The 17,758-nt window shown below is 53.5% G+C and overlaps 1 protein-coding gene and 1 long non-coding RNA gene across 10 annotated transcripts in view; one reads left to right on the forward strand and one right to left on the reverse strand.

Annotated features, from left to right (window-relative positions):
* Positions 1-17,758, reverse strand: part of LOC308595853 — a 222,866-nt gene that overhangs the window by 50,961 nt on the left and 154,147 nt on the right. The gene's annotated exons all lie outside the window — the stretch shown is intronic.
* The window catches only part of PFKFB3 (6-phosphofructo-2-kinase/fructose-2,6-biphosphatase 3), an 83,908-nt gene that overhangs the window by 32,611 nt on the left and 33,539 nt on the right, over positions 1-17,758 (forward strand). For 5 of the 9 annotated variants that reach the window (XM_081210084.1, XM_081210083.1, XM_081210090.1 and 2 more), the window contains exons 2-3: positions 1,805-1,887; positions 11,788-12,063. The exons of 1 other annotated variant lie outside the window; for it this stretch is intronic. In XM_081210084.1, the coding sequence (XP_081066210.1) occupies positions 11,985-12,063 (79 nt within the window). In that variant the 5' untranslated portion in view covers positions 1,805-1,887; positions 11,788-11,984. Of the gene's footprint in view, positions 1-1,804; positions 1,928-11,787; positions 12,064-17,758 lie in introns of all 9 variants that reach the window. 3 more of the 9 variants (XM_081210085.1, XM_081210087.1, XM_081210086.1) reach the window with 3 other exon arrangements.

Here is a 17,758-nt window from a genome sequence, read left to right on the forward strand (position 1 = left end):
GGCCAATAAAGCGAGATGAGTGCCACAACCCCAGAGTTGGCCACGGCTGGGCCTAATGGTGAGGGGTCCCTTTACCTTTACCTTTTAAGGAGTCTTAAAGCGGCTAACAATCTCCTTTCCCTTCTTCCCCCACAACAAACACTCTATGAGGTGAGTGAGGCTGAGAGACTTCAGAGAAGTGTGACTAGCCCAAGGTCACCCAGTAGCTGCATGTGGAGGAGTGGGGAAGCGAACCTGGTTCACCAGATTACGAGTCCACTGCTCTTAACCACTACACTCACACTAGCTCACACTAGCATCTGCTTTGCATGCACAAGATCCTAGGTTCAACAGGTCTCCAGGCAGGGTTGGGAAAGGGATTCCTTGCCCTAAACCCTGGAGAGCTAGACTCTGTCAAGGCTGGGAAAACAACGGGTCTGAGTGCAAGGCAGCTTCCTATGGAAATGCTGTCAGCTTGAAGCAACATTGATGGGTGTAGAACTCTTGCATCCAAAACAGAAACCCAAATCCATCCCTGGCACGCTATGCGAAGTCCCCAGCAGTCCATAATGATAGGTGCGCCCTGAGGACTGTGCTGCGCCTTTAAATGGTAATCAGAATGGCATTCCTTCAAGCAGCTAGTTTTGCATTTGTGGAAATGCCTGTTGATAATTTCTCTTGCAGAAAAAAACCCCAAGTTAGTACCATACAAAGGCCCTGTTCTCTCCTCTCCCCATCTCGTGTGCAACTCTCTTTTCTGAATCCAGCAGCATCATTTTAAACGTTGCTCCAAAAATTGCCTTGCCAATCCTTTCAAGATAAAATGTGTTTCCTCTTCAATTTACCAGCAATGTCCCGTTTCAGAGCACCAGAAAGCAAAAAAGAAAAACTAGTTCAGAGCCAGTCCCCTTGTTCCCAGTCAGAGGCATGGCTAGTATAGAGTTTGCATAGTAAGGAAGGGTAGAGCATATCTGCTCTGCATTTAGGAAGTCCCAGATTTGATCCCAGTATTTCCAGGTATAAAACTGGGAACGTGCCATGTCTGAAACCCCGGAGAGAGGCTGTGAGTCCCGGCTACCCAGTGGTTCCTAAACCATTCCCCACTACGGACCACTTGAAAATTGCTGAGGGTCTTCTGGGACCAATTAATGATTTTTCTGCGTCTTGTAGCAACTATACTTTTGCTAGATACGGCCATTTTTTTAATTGTATTTTTCGTTGCCGCTTTCAGCCAGCGTGGTGTAGTGGTTAAGAGTGGTGGACTCGTAATCTGGTGAACTGGGTTCGCTTCCCTGCTCCTCCACAAGCAGCTGCTGGGTGACCTTGGGCTAGTCACACTTCTCTGAAGTCTCTCAGCCCCACTCACCTCACAGAGTGTTTGTTGTGGGGGAGAATGTTAGCTGCTTTGAGACTCCTTTGGGTAGTGATAAAGCGGGATATCAAATCCAAACTCCTCCTCCTCCTCCTCTTCTTTTTCTTCTTCTTCTTCTTCTTGCCTTGCAAGTCAAACGTTTTGGCTCCTGAACGCCGCAAACCTGTAAGCGAGGGTTCCGGTTTGTGAACGTTCTTTGGAACCCGAACATCCAATGTTGGTTCTGTGGCTTCCGATTGGCTGCAGGAACTTCCTGCAGCCAATCGGAAGCCGTGCCTTGGTTTCCGAACGTTATGGAAGTCGAGCAGACTTCCAGAATGGATTCCTTCCAACTTCCGAGGTATGGCTGTATTGTATTTTGGTGTGCTATGGCGAGAACTGCTGTACAGTAAGATGCAATAATAAGTTCAGTTAAAAACAGATAAAAATATTTCTTCAACCATAAATCCACAGGTGCCGCAGCCCCCCTGAATGAAGCTTGTGGGTTGCTAACTGGAAAACCAAGGGGTGACGGCAGTACTGAGCAAGATGAACCGGTAATCTCATTGCGTACAAGGAAATTTCCATCGCTCAATAGTAAGAACATCTGCTTTGCAGACAGAAGGTCCCCCAGTCCTGTCCCTGGCATCTCCAGGCAGGATGGGGAGAGACCCCTCTGGATAACCCTGGAGAGCAGCTGCCAGTCAGTCTTGACAACACTGACCTAGATGGGCCAATGGTCTGGCTCTGTATAAGGCAGCTTCCCATGCATGCAACTCTCTGTGGAAAGTGATCATTGGATTTGGCCGAATGATTAAAAGGAAATAATTTCACAGCCTTCCCTTTATGATCCAATCGAAATACTTTTTCCCCAGGGACAGGGAAAACCTCTGGCCCTCCAGATGTTGCCGGTCTACAGCTCCCCTCATCCATCCTTGACTTTGCTTGCTGGGGATCTACCCAGCAGTAAATCCCATTGCACTCACTGGATTGCTAGGGACAGTCCAATTGATTTTAGTGAGATAATTAAATAGTGTGCAGTCCACCAATGATGCAGTTAAGTAATTTTGAATTCTGGGTTTAATGGCCTCATGGGTGCCGCTCTTTAGATGCTAATGTGCTTTACCTCCTTATTTCAATATGTAGTGAGAAAGCCCTGGTGTGTTTGGGGATCCTTTTGCTGAGTGGGGGCCCTGGAGTTCAGCCCCAAAATCCTGCCACGAGGATACCAGCGCTGCAATTTTCTGTGCAGGTTTTCTTGGGAATAAGCCCAAAAAGTCTAGTCCAAATAACTCCAGTAGGGACAAAACAGGCTTAATTGTTTCCTTCCACAACATCCTCTATATCTTATTACATTGTTGTTCAGTCTTGGGTCCCCCTCCAGTTTTTGGGCTACAGCAACAAACACCACCCCATACCCATTGGCTAAGCTGGTTGAGAATGATCTGATCCAGTGGCATAGCGTGGGGGGTGCAGGGGGGGGGCCGGCCACACCGGGCGCAACATCTGGGGGTTAGGGTTAGGGCGCGCAAATCCACGGGTTAGGGGGCGCAAATTACTTGCCTTGCCCCGGGTGCTGACAACCCACGCTATGCCACTGATCTGATCTGAGAATTGTTGGCATGCAGTCTGTCTCAAGAGACAAGGGAGTGTGCCTCTGGGCGTGAAGTCAAACTGCTGTGTTAGCAGCACCAAAGTGATTTCTTCAAGGTGCGATCCTGAGCAGCGTTTCAGGGGGTCCTGGGCTGCCCTGACCACAAGACCCCTCTCTCAGCCTTGCTGATGCGGTCCAAAGGAAAGCAGAGCAAGACGTTTGGGAATCCGGGAATATGGCTGGGGATATGGGAGCTGTGGCTGGGATGCGGGTGGCCCTGTGGGTTAAACCACAGAGCCTAGGACTTGCCGATCAGATAATAATAATAATAATAATAATAATTTATTATTTGTTTATTAAGTGTGCAGTCCACCAATGATGCAGTTAAGTAACTGCTGCCCAGGAAGACTCCCCTGTGGTGAGTGCCTGAGGGCCCCGCTCTTGCCACTTACCATCTGGCTTGGGGCGGGGCCTGGGGCCTCACAAGGACTGCTCTGCTGCCCAGGAAGACTCCCCTGTGGTGAGTGCCTGAGGGCCCTGCTCTTGCCACTTACCATCTGGCTTGGGGCGGGGCCTGGGGCCTCACAAGGACTGCTCTGCTGCCCAGGAAGACTCCCCTGTGGTGAGTGCCTGAGGGCCCTGCTCTTGCCACTTACCATCTGGCTTGGGGCGGGGCCTGCGGCCTCACAAGGACTGCTCTGCTGCCCAGGAAGACTCCCCTGTGGTGAGTGCCTGAGGGCCCCGCTCTTGCCACTTACCATCTGGCTTGGGGCGGGGCCTGGGGCCTCACAAGGACTGCTCTGCTGCCCAGGAAGACTCCCCTGTGGTGAGTGCCTGAGGGCCCTGCTCTTGCCACTTACCATCTGGCTTGGGGCGGGGCCTGGGGCCTCACAAGGACTGCTCTGCTGCCCAGGAAGACTCCCCTGTGGTGAGTGCCTGAGGGCCCTGCTCTTGCCACTTACCATCTGGCTTGGGGCGGGGCCTGCGGCCTCACAAGGACTGCTCTGCTGCCCAGGAAGACTCCCCTGTGGTGAGTGCCTGAGGGCCCTGCTCTTGCCACTTACCACCTGGCTTGGGGCGGGGCCTGCGGCCTCACAAGGACTGCTCTGCTGCCCAGGAAGACTCCCCTGTGGTGAGTGCCTGAGGGCCCTGCTCTTGCCACTTACCACCTGGCTTGGGGCGGGGCCTGGGGCCTCACAAGGACTGCTCTGCTGCCCAGGAAGACTCCCCTGTGGTGAGTGCCTGAGGGCCCCGCTCTTGCCACTTACCATCTGGCTTGGGGCGGGGCCTGGGGCCTCACAAGGACTGCTCTGCTGCCCAAGAAGACTCCCCTGTGGTGAGTGCCTGAGGGCCCTGCTCTTGCCACTTACCACCTGGCTTGGGGCGGGGCCTGCGGCCTCACAAGGACTGCTCTGCTGCCCAGGAAGACTCCCCTGTGGTGAGTGCCTGAGGGCCCTGCTCTTGCCACTTACCATCTGGCTTGGGGCGGGGCCTGGGGCCTCACAAGGACTGCTCTGCTGCCCAGGAAGACTCCCCTGTGGTGAGTGCCGGAGGGCCCTGCTCTTGCCACTTACCATCTGGCTTGGGGCGGGGCCTGCGGCCTCACAAGGACTGCTCTGCTGCCCAGGAAGACTCCCCTGTGGTGAGTGCCGGAGGGCCCTGCTCTTGCCACTTACCATCTGGCTTGGGGCGGGGCCTGCGGCCTCACAAGGACTGCTCTGCTGCCCAGGAAGACTCTCCTGCGTGAGTGCCTGAGGGCCCTGCTCCTTCTTGCCACTTACCACCTGGCCCAGGGAGGGCCTGACAGGCCTCACAAGGACTGCTCCTGCCACTTACTATCTGGCCCAGGGTGGGGCCTCACAAGGATGGTTGTTGCCATTGATGCTGCTACTGCCCAGGAGGACCCGGAGGAGTGCAGAGCTCTTTTTAACATGTTTTGTTTTGTTTTTGTTTTTTAATATTTCCCTTTCCTTTTCGATTCTATATATGGGGGTGGGATGGATGTTTGGGTGGGCTGGGGAATTTGTTAGATTTTGATGAATTTGTAATTTTTGCAGTTTTTGTTTGTATTGTTTTATTGTTTTCTGGGTTGTTTTTGTTTTTTGTTTTTATTGTTTTAAGGTTTTATTGTTCTAGGCTGCGAAAGAATAATATTAATTGCCATCAATGGAGGCCACTATGAGGCCTGGGATTGCTACCGTGGAGGGGCGAGGGAGGTATGGCGGTGGGGGCAGATGTTACAGGCGAAGGGGATCGAGATATGGATACGCTCGTACCCTTTCCAATCTGCGCCCCATCCCGAGGGACGAGGGTAGGGTGAGCAAGGATTACTCACCTCCGTCACTGGTGCTGTGCAATGCCAGGTCTATAGGCAATAAAACCGCCACCCTGCGAGATTTCTTTATCTCGCAGGGGGTCGACCTGGCTTGTGTGACGGAGACCTGGGTGCGCGAAGGGGCAACAGTTACCTTACGAGAGATGGCGCCCCCGGGTTTCTCTGTCCTCCACCAGTCGCGGACTGTGGGCCGGGGGGGAGGGGTGGCATTATTAATCCGGGAAGATTGTCCTTTCAGGGCTCTACCATCGCCATCGATCCCCGGCATCGAATGTGTTGGCCTAGTGTGGGGCTCCGAGGAGAGCTTGGCTGTCTGGCTGGTGTACCGGCCACCTAGCGCACCAGCAGCCACCCTGTCAGGCCTATTGGAGGCGGTGGCCGGCTGGGCCTTGGAGTTCCCTAACCTATTGGTATTGGGGGACTTCAACATCCATGCTGATGCCACTCCCTCCTCACAGGCTCTGGACCTGGTGTCTTCCATGGCGACACTAGGGCTCTCCCAGTTTGTTTCGGGCCCCACACATCAAGCAGGCCACACGCTGGATTTGATCTTTGGCGTCGGTATAGATGTGATCATGTCTCCTTCGATTAAGGTGCCATGGTCTGATCACTACGCTCTGAAAGCCAGGATTGACTTTCCACCCCCACCCTGCTTAGGTGGCGAGCCAACTTGGGCTCGCCCGCAGAGGCTGATGGACCCTGAGAGATTCCGCCAAGCCTTGCGGGACCTTGCTCCCCCTGGCGACTCATTGACTGAGCTTGTTGAGGGCTGGAATGCCCAGCTCCTGGCAGCCATCGATGAGATCGCACCTAAGCGCCCTCTGCGACCCCGCAGAAACCGGGCTCCCTGGTTTACCGAGGAGCTCCGGAAAATGAAGCGGGACCTCAGACGGCTAGAGCGAGTATGGCGGGGTGCCCGTGACGGAGCCTCAAGAACATCTTATAGGGCTTTTATGAAAACCTACGAGATGGCGGTGAAGGCTGCTAAGAAGTCATACTTCTCGGCCTCCATTGCATCCGCTAGCTCTCGCCCAGCGCAATTATTTAGTATAATCAGGTCTTTAACGTCCCTTGAGGGACAGCCAAATTTAAATAACAAATTGACACACGGCTGTGAGGCATTTGCGAGCTTTTTTGCGGAGAAGGTCTTGTCGCTCCGCCATGACCTCCCTGCCAATTTGGATACAATAAAGGAACTGGAGGCCCCTCGACTGTCCTCGGGTCCAGTATTGGACCACTTCGACCAGATATCCCCAGCCGATGTGGACAGACTCCTCCGAGCTGGAAAGCCCACCACCTGTCCTCTCGACCCGTGCCCGTCTTGGCTGATTAGAGCGTGTCCAGACGAGGTGCGGGCCCTCCTGGGGGATATCATCAATTTGTCCCTTGGCACGGGGACATTCCCAGGGGAACTGAAGGAGGCAGTGGTGCGCCCGCTCTTAAAGAAAACATCATTAGATCCTTTAGATCTATCCAATTACCGCCCGGTTTCGAATCTTCCGTTCCTGGGTAAGGTGATTGAGAGAGCGGTTGCTGAACAGCTTGGTGGGTTTCTGGATGAAACATCGGCTCTGGATCCATTCCAGTCCGGCTTCCGCGCTGGTCATGGGACCGAGACGGCTCTGGTCGCCCTAACAGATGACCTTCGTAGACAGCTGGATCGAGGCGGGTCGGAGCTGCTGATTCTTCTAGATCTATCAGCAGCTTTCGACATGGTCGATCACGAACTTCTGGACCACCGCCTTGCCGACGTGGGGATCCAGGGCACAGTCCTTCAATGGCTGCGCTCGTTTCTCTCTGGTCGGGGACAGAGGGTGGCGCTTGGGGGGGAATTGTCATCGCGCCACTCCTTGGTGTGTGGAGTACCTCAGGGTGCGATACTCTCCCCGATGCTTTTCAACATCTTTATGCGCCCCCTCGCCCAGCTTGTTCGGAGTTTTGGGCTGGGTTGTCATCAGTATGCCGATGACACCCAACTCTATCTGTTGATGGATGGCCATCCTGACTCGGCCCCAGACACACTGACCAGATGTTTGGAAGCTGTGGCTGGATGGTTACGTGGGAGCCGGTTGAAGCTAAATCCTTCGAAGACAGAGGTCCTGTGGCTGGGACGGGGTGATATGGGATTGGGGGGGCAACTCCCATCTCTTGCGGGGGCGCAATTAGTGCCAGCACCGTCCGTTAAGAGTTTGGGTGTAATCTTCGACACCTCCCTTTCCATGGAGGCGCAGATTGCAGCTATAACAAAGGCGGCATTTTTCCATCTCCGCCAAGCTAAGCAGTTGGCTCCTTACCTCTCTCGCCCTGACCTAGCCACTGTGATCCACGCGACGGTCACCTCCAGACTGGATTATTGTAACTCGCTCTACGTGGGGCTGCCCTTGAGACTGACCCAGAAACTCCAGCGGGTGCAGAATGCTGCAGCGGGACTCCTTACGAGGTCTTCGCTGCGAGATCACATTCACCCGGTGCTATACCAGCTGCACTGGCTCCCGGTGGAGTACAGGATCAGGTTTAAGGTGCTGGTTTTAACCTTTAAAGCCCTATATGGCCTAGGACCCTCGTACCTACGGGACCGCCTCTCCTGGTATGCCCCACAGAGAAACCTACGGTCTTCAAATAAAAACATCTTGAAGGTCCCAGGCCTCAGAGAGGTTAGGCTGGCCTCAACTAGAGCCAGGGCTTTTTCGGCTGTGGCTCCGATCTGGTGGAACGCTCTGTCACAAGAGACCAGGGCCTTGCGGGACTTGACATCTTTCCGCAGGGCCTGCAAGACAGAGCTGTTCCACCAGGCCTTTGGCCAGGGCACAGCCTGACTCCCTCCCTCGGCAATCTTCGCAGAGCTCTGGCCCAATGGTTGCCAGTGGCTTGAATTAATTAATTTTTATAATGAATGATTTTAGAATGTTGTTTATGTTGTACTTTTGTACTGTTTTATTGTTGTTAGCCGCCCTGAGCCCGGCTTCGGCTGGGGAGGGCGGGATATAAATAAAATTTATTATTATTATTATTATTGTACCCCGCCCATCTGGCTGGGTTTCCCCAGCCACTCTGGGCGGCTTCCACAGAAACCAAAAAACACTAAAATATCATACATTAAAAGCTTCCCTGAATAGGGCCGCCTTAAGATGTCTTCTGAATGTCAGGTAGTTGTCCATCACCTTGACATCCGATGGGAGGGCATTCCACAGGGCGGGCGCCACCACCGAAAAGGCCCTCTGCCTGGTTCCCTGTAGCTTCGCTTCTCGCAATGAGGGAACCGCCAGAAGGCCCTCGGCGCTGGACCTCAGTGTCCGGGCAGAACGATGGGGGTGGAGACGCTCCTTCAGGTATACTGGGCCGAAGCCGTTTAGGGCTTTAAAGGTCAACACCAGCACTTTGAATTGTGCTCGGAAACGTACTGGGAGCCAATGTAGGTCTTTCAAGACCGGTGTTATGTGGTCTCGGCGGCCGCCCCCAGTCACCAGTCTAGCTGCCGCATTCTGGATTAGCTGTAGTTTCCGAGTCACCTTCAAAGGTAGCCCCACGTAGAGCGCATTGCAGTAGTCCAAGCGGGAGATAACTAGAGCATGCACCACTCTGGCCAGACAGTCTGCGGGCAGGTAGGGTCTCAGCCTGCGTACCAGGTGGAGTTGGTAGACAGCTGCCCTGGATACAGAATTGACCTGCGCCTCCATGGACAGCTGTGAGTCCAAAATGACTCCCAGGCTACGCACCTGGTCCTTCAGGGGCACAGTTACCCTATTCAGGACCAGGGAGTCCTCCACACCAGCCCGCCCCCTGTCCCCCAAAAACAGTACTTCTGTCTTGTCAGGATTCAACTTCAATCCATTAGCCGCCATCCATCCTCCAACCGCCTCCAGGCACTCACACAGGACCTTCACCGCCTTCACTGGTTCTGATTTGAAAGAAAGGTAGAGCTGGGTATCATCTGCATATTGATGGACACCCAGTCCAAACCCCCTGATGATCTCTCCCAGCGGCTTCATATAGATGTTAAAAAGCATGGGGGAGAGGACGGAACCCTGAGGCACCCCACAAGTGAGGGCCCAAGGGTCTGAACACTCATCCCCCACCACCACTTTCTGAACACGGCCCAGGAGGAAGGAGCGAAACCACTGTATAACAGTGCCCCCAGCTCCCAACCCCTCTAGACGGTCCAGAAGGATGTTATGGTCGATTGTATCAAAGGCCGCTGAGAGATCCAGCAGAACTAGGAAACAGCTCTCACCTTTGTCCCTAGCTCGCCAGAGATCATCAACCAGTGCGACCAAGGCAGTTTCAGTCCCATGATGAGGCCTGAACCCTGATTGGAAGGGATCCAAATGGTCCGCATCCTCCAGGCGTGCCTGGAGTTGTTCAGCAACCACTCGCTCAATCAACTTGCCCAGGAATGGAAGATTTGAGACTGGGCGATAGTTGGCCATACTGGCCGGGTCTAAAGATGGTTTTTTAAGAAGCGGTTTAATGACCGCCTCTTTCAGCAGATCTGGGAATGTTCCCTCACAGAGGGAAGCATTCACCACCCCACAGAGCCCATCGCCCAGCCCTTCCCGGCTAGCTTTTATAAGCCAGGATGGGCAAGGATCAAGGAGACAGGTGGTTGGTTTCACTCGTCCAAGCAGCCTGTCCACATCCTCGGGGGTAACGGATTGAAATTGATTCCATGCAACTTGACCAGACAGGGCTCTAGCACTCTCCCGCCCCAGCCCTGCTCCCACGGTGGTGTCTAGCTCCTTCCGAATATGAGTGATTTTATCTGCAAAAAACTTTGCAAAATCGTTGCAGGAGATCTTGGGGTCTTTACAAGGCCCCGGTGGTAAAGGTGGTTCCGTTAAATTGCGGACCACCTGAAAGAGTCTCCTGCTACTATTTTCTGCAGATGCAATAGAGGCGGTGAAGAAAGTCTTCTTCGCCGTCGCTATCGCCACTTGGTAGGCTCGACGTTGAGCTCTAACCTGTGTCCGGTCAGATTCGGAGTGAGTTTTCTGCCACCGACGCTCTAGCCGTCTCAGCGATTGTTTCATCGCCCTCAGCTCCGAAGAAAACCACGGGGCTGTCCGGGCTCCATGCAATCGGAGAGGGCGCTTCGGAGCCAGACAGTCGATAGCCCTGGTTAACTCCGCATTCCAGCGGGCCACCAGGGAATCAGCTGAAAGGCCATCAACATGGGATAAAGCATCCCCTACCACTCTCTGGAAACCATTTGGATCCATTAAGTGGCGGGGGCGGACCATCCGAATTGGTCCCACCTCCCTGCAGAGGGGAAGGGTCGCGGAGAAGTCCAGTTGCACCAGGAAGTGATCTGACCATGGCACTTCTTTGGTTTCATTTTTACTTAGTGTCAGATCACCCACGTCGCTAGAGGTGAATACCAGGTCTAAGGCATGTCCATGACTATGAGTTGGGCCCAACTTATTCAGGGACAGCCCCATGGAGGCCATGCTTTCCACGAAGTCCCGAGCGGCCCCTTGTAAGGTCGTGTCGGCGTGGATGTTAAAATCCCCTAGGACAACCAAACTAGGTGTCTCCAGGAGAACATCCGCCACGACCAGAAGGTCGGCGGTTCGAATCCCCGCGACGGGGTGAGCTCCCGTTGCTCGGTCCCTGCTCCTGCCAACCTAGCAGTTCGAAAGCATGTCAAAGTGCAAGTAGATAAATAGGTACCACTCCGGCGGGAAGGTAAACGGCGTTTCCGTGCGCTGCTCTGGTTTGCCTGAAGTGGCTTAGTCCTGCTGGCTGCATGACCCGGAAGCTGTACGCCGGCTCCCTCAGCCAATAAAGCGAGATGAGTGCCGCAACCCCAGAGTCGGCCACGACTAATGGTCAGGGGTCCCTTTACCTTTACGGGAGCTGTAGTCCACCAACATCTGGGAATATGTATCAAATCAGTGTTTCCCCAGCTTGGGTCTCCAGCTGTTCTTGGACTGCAACTCCCATCATCCTTCGCTAGCAGGACCAGTGGTCAGGGATGATGGGAATTGCAGCTGTTGGGGAAACCCTTTACTAATCTTCCTTTTCAAATGGTCCTTTTGTTGCCCCGCCTGGAAAAGGTTTTTCGTGTCGCTTTGTCTCTGCAGAGCGCGCCGCGCCGGCTTCAGTTCAGCCGGCCGACGGATGGGGGCAGCCGGGGGCTGCTTTGCGCCGCGTCTCGCCTCCTTTCCTCCTTCAGGACGCGAGAGGGAGCGAAAGAGCTTCTCCCGCCCCCTTGGCCCCGGCAGGAGGAGGCGGGCCGTGACGCCAGGCTCGTTTTTCCCCCGGCAGGCCAGCCTATAGAAATAGCCGTGCCGGGCAGCCGCGAGTCACTCGTAGCGCTGAATGAACCCGATCCGGAGCGCATCTATTAATCTGATCTCAAAGAGAAGGGCATTTAAGGACTAACAGCCTCGCTTTTCTGCTTTGCAAGGGCTTGTTCCGATTCTTGACCGGGGATCGAAGAGAGAGCTGTCTTTCCTTTCAATCCAGCAGGGGGAAGGGGGAATTTCTTTTTGGAAAGTCGGTTTAGATACATATTAAATTGCGTTACAGCCTAGACCCCTTAGGAGACGACAGGAGTCCCCCGATTCCTGGAAAAGGAAGCGAGACAGACCCAGAAGATAATAATAAAAAGGAAAGAGAAAGGGCTTCTTTGTTTTCTTCTCTCCACCCACGTCTCGCCTTTCCTCGGGCCGCCGCATCCTCAACCCAAGGTGGAACCGGGGCGCGTCGAGACCTTCGCTTTAAAAATGCCGATGGAGCTAACGCAAAGCCGCATCCAGAAAATTTGGCTCCCGCCCGACAATCACCCGGCGCTGCCCCATAGATGTGAGTACAATAGGGGCTGGGGGTGGGAATCGACCGGCGGGGGTCGTGCAGTTAATCGGCAGGGATTCGGAGTATCATCGCATCGCAGGGATTCGGAGTATCATCCGCTAAACCAGACGCGAGATGCTGAAGGTTGGAGGCGCCTCGGCGTCGGTTTTGGAGACGGGGCGTCCTTGAGTATTCGTGGAGGAGAGGGAACGTGATTTGGGGGCGTGGGACTTTTTTGGGGGTACGCAAAGGACCCGGTTGACCCCTAAAATCTGTAGAAGAGAAAGATGGGTCTGGTAAAAATAAGGATCTGATTTAAAGTAGAATGCATTTTTTCCATTTTTTAAGAAATTGGGTAGCATCCAGTGCGTAAAACGCACTGTGCGCATATTGTTCGCCAGGGAAAAGGCGTTTTCATGGTGTTTGTTTTTTTGTTTAGACTGAAAAGTGTTTTTTTTTCCTGCCTCTCTCTTTGGTGGGACGGGAGTCTCGAGCTGTGCAGCCCCGCGTGGACCCCTCCGCGCGCCCGTTCTCGGCGCCGTGGGCGGGGAGCCGGCGTCGTGCGGGCTGGCGGCCACCGGCAACCTTGCGCGCCTCTCCTTCGCCGGTGCCCGGAAACGAGCCGCGCCTGCACGGCGGGCGGAAAGGGCTCGGCTGCCGCGTGTGGAGAAGCGGCGGCTAGGGAGCCGGGCCTCGCTCTCTCCCCCCCCCCCCGTGGTCTTCTCCAGGCAGGGTTGAAACCGAGCCTTGGAGAAGCTGCCGGCTGGAAGGAGAGAGCCGGCTGCGCTTCTGCCTCGCTTATCGCGAAGGTCCGGCGAGGCAGGAAAGAAGCTATTCCCGGCTAGCCGGGCCGGCAGGGCCATGTGGATGACCTAAAATGCTCTCCTATGCGCCGGTGCGCCACGCCTCCGCTTCCTCTGCCCTCCTCCCGCGGCGGCGGCGATGCGATGCGCTGCACGACTCGCATGGCGGCGGCAGGGGCGCGCTCCCCTCCAGGGGCTCTCCGCGCGCGATGTGCGGAGCAGGCGCCTGCCTCGCTGCTGAGTCACACCACGGCTCCACGATGCAGCTCCGGGTGGTGCCTTGGGGACTCCCAGCAGCTCTCCAAGGAAAGCGTCGGTCCCCCATGGCTCGAGGTCTCCCGCTTCCTGGAGAGCGCACCGGAGGCTTCCTTTGGCGTTCAAAGCGGTGGCGACTCAAGCTGATGCTCGGCTTTCTTCAGTGAAAGGCGTGTCCCAGCCGCCTGCGCATCGCTCAGCGTGGGAACCATCCCCCGGCGGGGTCGTCGCGCCCCTGGGGAAATAGCTGCCCGTCCGGATGAGTGGGTTGCTGGGGCCGGCGGTAAAAGGACCCCGGCTCCACGTGGGTGGGAGAAAAAGGTCGGGCTGCAAAAGAGGAGGAGGAGGAGGAGGAGGGATGGGTGCCTTGCCGAATTGCACCTCCGAGGAAGCGCCCCCTATTACCTCCTCCCCTTTCCTATTCTCCCAGTTTTGCTTGCAGAATGACCCCCTGCCTGCTCATCTCTAGTGGAAGGAGCAGGTTCACCCCACGCATTTAAAGCACATGACTCCCACTGCCACCACAAACAATCTTAGGAACTGTAGTTTGATAGGGTGCTGGCTCTCTCTGTGTGAAACTACGTTTCCCAGGATTCTGTGGGGGGCCTTCAGGTGGTTTGTATGGATCTGGCCTGATTGGCAACGATCCCAGGAAGCTGAGCTTTGTGGACCAGTAGTCTGACTTAAGGAAAGGTCCTTGGCTCAGCCGCATCTGATCTGCATCAGGAGCCAGGCAGGTTCAGTCCGTGGCATCTCCAGATAAGGGCAGGAAGTGTCCCCTGCCTGCAACCTTGGGAGACTTGGCTGAGCAAAGCTAGGTGATCCTGTGCTGCCTGGACCAAAGGCCTTGCACCATATATAAGGCAGCCTCTCCTGTTCTTGTGGAACAGGCAACTTCTTAACAGCAGGCTTTCAGTGGGGCTGCCCAATCTGGCTGGCACAATCTGCTTTGGCTTTGCAGAAAGGGGAACCTTTGTCCTTCCTGATGATGTGGACTTCAGAATCATCAGCCCACAACCAGCGTAGCCTGAGGTCAGGGATGATGGTAGTTGTAGTCTAGCAACTCCCTTAAGAGCAGCTAGGCACAAAGACTAAGCCTCTTGCAAAGGGATTTCCTTCTGCAATCTTCACCTGATCTCCCCCCCCCCCTTTCCCTGGCAGCCGAATTAATTCATGCACATAGTTAATCCAGGCATTTTCTCTCAATCCACATCTTCCCCTCCGGGTTTTAATTATGTTTTGTCTTTTAAAAGCCCCCAAGGAACCGGGGATGTTCCTAAGCATTGCTGTCCTAGAAGCAGTGTTGGAAAGCCTCTCTTGAGTTGCAGGTGGGGGCTTTGAAGCCCTGAATCAGTCATTCATCTCCCATCCCTGTTGCCTACTGACCGGCTTTACTGCCTGCTAGGCCATATGCCCACCTTGAAGGGAGAAAGTTAGCCTTATGGGGGAAGAGAACAGGTGGCGCTTCCTTACCCACAATCTTTGGGGCCCTTGCAAAAAGCATACCCTGTCTTTAAAATGAGTATCACCCCCATTCCTATTCTCTGAGAGCTTTTCTGTTCATGTTTGTAATTGTGCAGGTAGAGATTCCTTTGGTTACGCCTCTTTCTCCTTGTAGCCTAAAGGAAAAACCCTAGTCTCCCTTAGCAAGCTCTGGGTTCCTTTTACTCTTCTGGGTACCTCTTTGCAAAAAAAGATGAGGAAGGCTTGAAATAATGGGATGCATTCAGCTTGGGCTCTTATCTGATGCAAATAGAGTGAAACCCAGGAGGGGAGGAGGGAGGAGTCATTTGCTGCTTCTTTCAATGCATCCTGCAGTTCAGTCTCTCTGCATGCCTTGTGGGTGTGTCTGTGTGGTCTTTGAGAGATCTAATTTCAGGGCTGGCTGCTGCTGCTGCTGTTGCAGAGTGATGCCTTGCTGGGTTTCCTAGGGGCGATCCATTCATTTTCTGTCAAATTGCACGTCTCCCACGTAGGATCTGGCGGCGCTGCTGGCTCAATGGGCAGGGATGACGTGCGGCCAGCAAGGGAGGAGAATGGCGTTGGGGAGAGCTCTCTCTTTCACAGATTGCATTGGTGTGGCATGTGAGGACAGAAAGAGCTGCTTAAATATGTTAAGCTCAACCATTGCATTGTAATTTCAAAGTGCTGTTGCCCCCGCCCCTTCCACCAACCCCTTGGTACAGAATATATAGTGCCTGCTGTCTCTTTTGTGTAATTTTGCAGTGTGAAGTGTAGCTGGCAATGGCCTGACTCCCCAATTCCATAGAATTGCTTCTGGGTGCTTGCCAGAGTTTCTTGACAATTTTAGCCGCTCCAGGTATGAGTACAGGTGTAGATGCGAGATGAGCACCGCACCCCACAATCGCCTTTGACCGGACTTAAACCGGTCCAGGGGTCCTTTACCTGCAGGTCTTTTCAGACCGTTGAAATGAAATGAAATTTATTACGGTCCCAAACCAGTTTCTTTCAGACCGTTGTTAAATACAGTGAATACAGAACCGCTGCTGGTTTGCTGCATGGAATCGCAATGTTGTATATATTTCTTCTGGAGCCTCTGTTATATACTACCTCCCCCCTCCAGACTTCAAACACTTAATATATTCCTTGGGAAACGAGATTGTGTCTCCCAGTTATTGGGTCTGTTGCCTGTCTGGAGTGACTTGCAGTGTTTGAAATGTCCCTGTTAGATCATGCTTCTGAGGATAAATGATGCAATATCCTTCCTGGACCACATTGCGTCCTGTAACATTATTTTTTTTTGGAAAAAGCCTCTCGTTGCTTAAGTGCTCATGTAGCCCTCTCTGAAAAACGAAACAGCCACAAATGACTGAGCCCCATCATTAACCTTTCCTTACACCCCCTCCTTCTGAAATACTTGCATTAATGCTTTCTGATGCAAGACCCCACACATCCCCGCACCCCACTTTTTCGGCAACCCCTTCTCCGTTATGTGTGAAAAATATATATTGCTAGCGTGTAGCCATTTGGAAAGCCTTTTTAAAAATTCTGGATAAGCTTGGAGTCTTGCTGTGCTTTGAGAAAAGACTTAACTGCATTCAAAGCCTGGAGCAAAATAAGAAAAAAGTGTTCGACGAAGAAGCAAGCACTAGAGCGTGGCTTTCCAGTAATATTTTAACGACAGATGCGCTTGGCTCCAAATCCCTACATCTGAGCCTTGGAATGAGGATGGAGTTTAAAAGTGGTCATATGCCTCTGCTCCACCACTCCTGGCTGTTAAGTGGTACCTACAGTAATGAAGAGAACCAGGCTTTGCTGAATCCCCCCCCCAATACAGTGGTACCTCGGGTTACATACTCTTTAGGTTACATACGCTTCAGGTTACAGACTCCGCTAACCAAGAAATAGTACCTCGGGTTAAGAACTTTGCTTCAGGATAAGAACAGGAATCGTGCTCCTGCGGCGTGGCAGCAGCAGGAGGCCCCATTAGCTAAAGTGGTGCTTCAGGTTAAGAACAGTTTCAGGTTAAGTACGGACCTCCGGAACGAATTAAGTTCCTAACCCGAGGTACTACTGTACTCTTAAAGCATAGCAGGACTTCAAGTCCTTCTGGGTCACTGCTGTCCTGAGGCATCAAAAATGCAAAGAAGAAAGGTTGTCCTGTAAGTGTGGCTGATAATGAATCATAGAATCATAGAGTTGGAAGAGACCACAAGGGCCATCGAGTCCAACCCCCTGCCAAGCAGGAAACACCATCAGAGCACTCCTGACATATGGTTGTCAAGCCTCTGCTTAAAGACCTCCAAAGTAGGAGACTCCACCACACTCCTTGGCAGCAAATTCCACTGTCGAACAGCTCTTACTGTCAGGAAGTTCTTCCTAATGTTTAGGTGGAATCTTCTTTCTTGTAGTTTGGATCCATTGCTCCGTGTCCGCTTCTCTGGAGCAGCAGAAAACAACCTTTCTCCCTCCTCTATGTGACATCCTTTTATATATTTGAACATGGCTATCATATCACCCCTTAACCTCCTCTTCTCCAAGTTAAACATGCCCAGCTCTCCTCATAAGGCATCGTTTCCAGGCCTTTGACCATTTTGGTTGCCCTCCTCTGGACACGTTCCAGTTTGTCAATGAACCCAGCCTAGATCTTTTTCTTCCTGGCCTTTTTCCCTTGGTGATGTAGAGCTTGTGCTCTCGGTTTCTCAATATTGCTGTAACCAAATCCTGACATGTCCAGGTAGGACTTGGAAGAGGCTGCTAGCTGAAGCCTCTGAGAGCTGCTGCCAGTCCCAGCGGTTCTCAACCTGTGGGTCTCCAGATGTTGTTGGACTATAACTCCCATCATCCCTGACCGCTGGTCATGCTGGCTAGGAATGATGGGAATTGTAGTCCAACAACATCTGGGGACCCACAGGTTGAGAATCACTGATAGACAATACTGAGGTAGATGGCCCAGAGGTCTGACTGTATAAGGCAGCACCCTTGTTCTCCTACATTTCATGCTGCGAGGCTCTTCCGTACATCACCTGCTTGCATCCTCCTTTGCAAGGATGACCCACCTTGTTCCTGTGCGAAACCTCTCTGCAGAGATTCTTGGAATGCCAGAAAGGAAGGCTGGAACTTTTTATTGGATTTGGCATGGCTTTCCACTCTGAAACTCCCCCGGGGGCCATTACGGTGGACTGGGG

Source organism: Podarcis bocagei (assembly GCF_964188305.1).
Source record: "Podarcis bocagei genome assembly, chromosome: 10".
Lineage (NCBI taxonomy): Eukaryota > Metazoa > Chordata > Lepidosauria > Squamata > Lacertidae > Podarcis > Podarcis bocagei.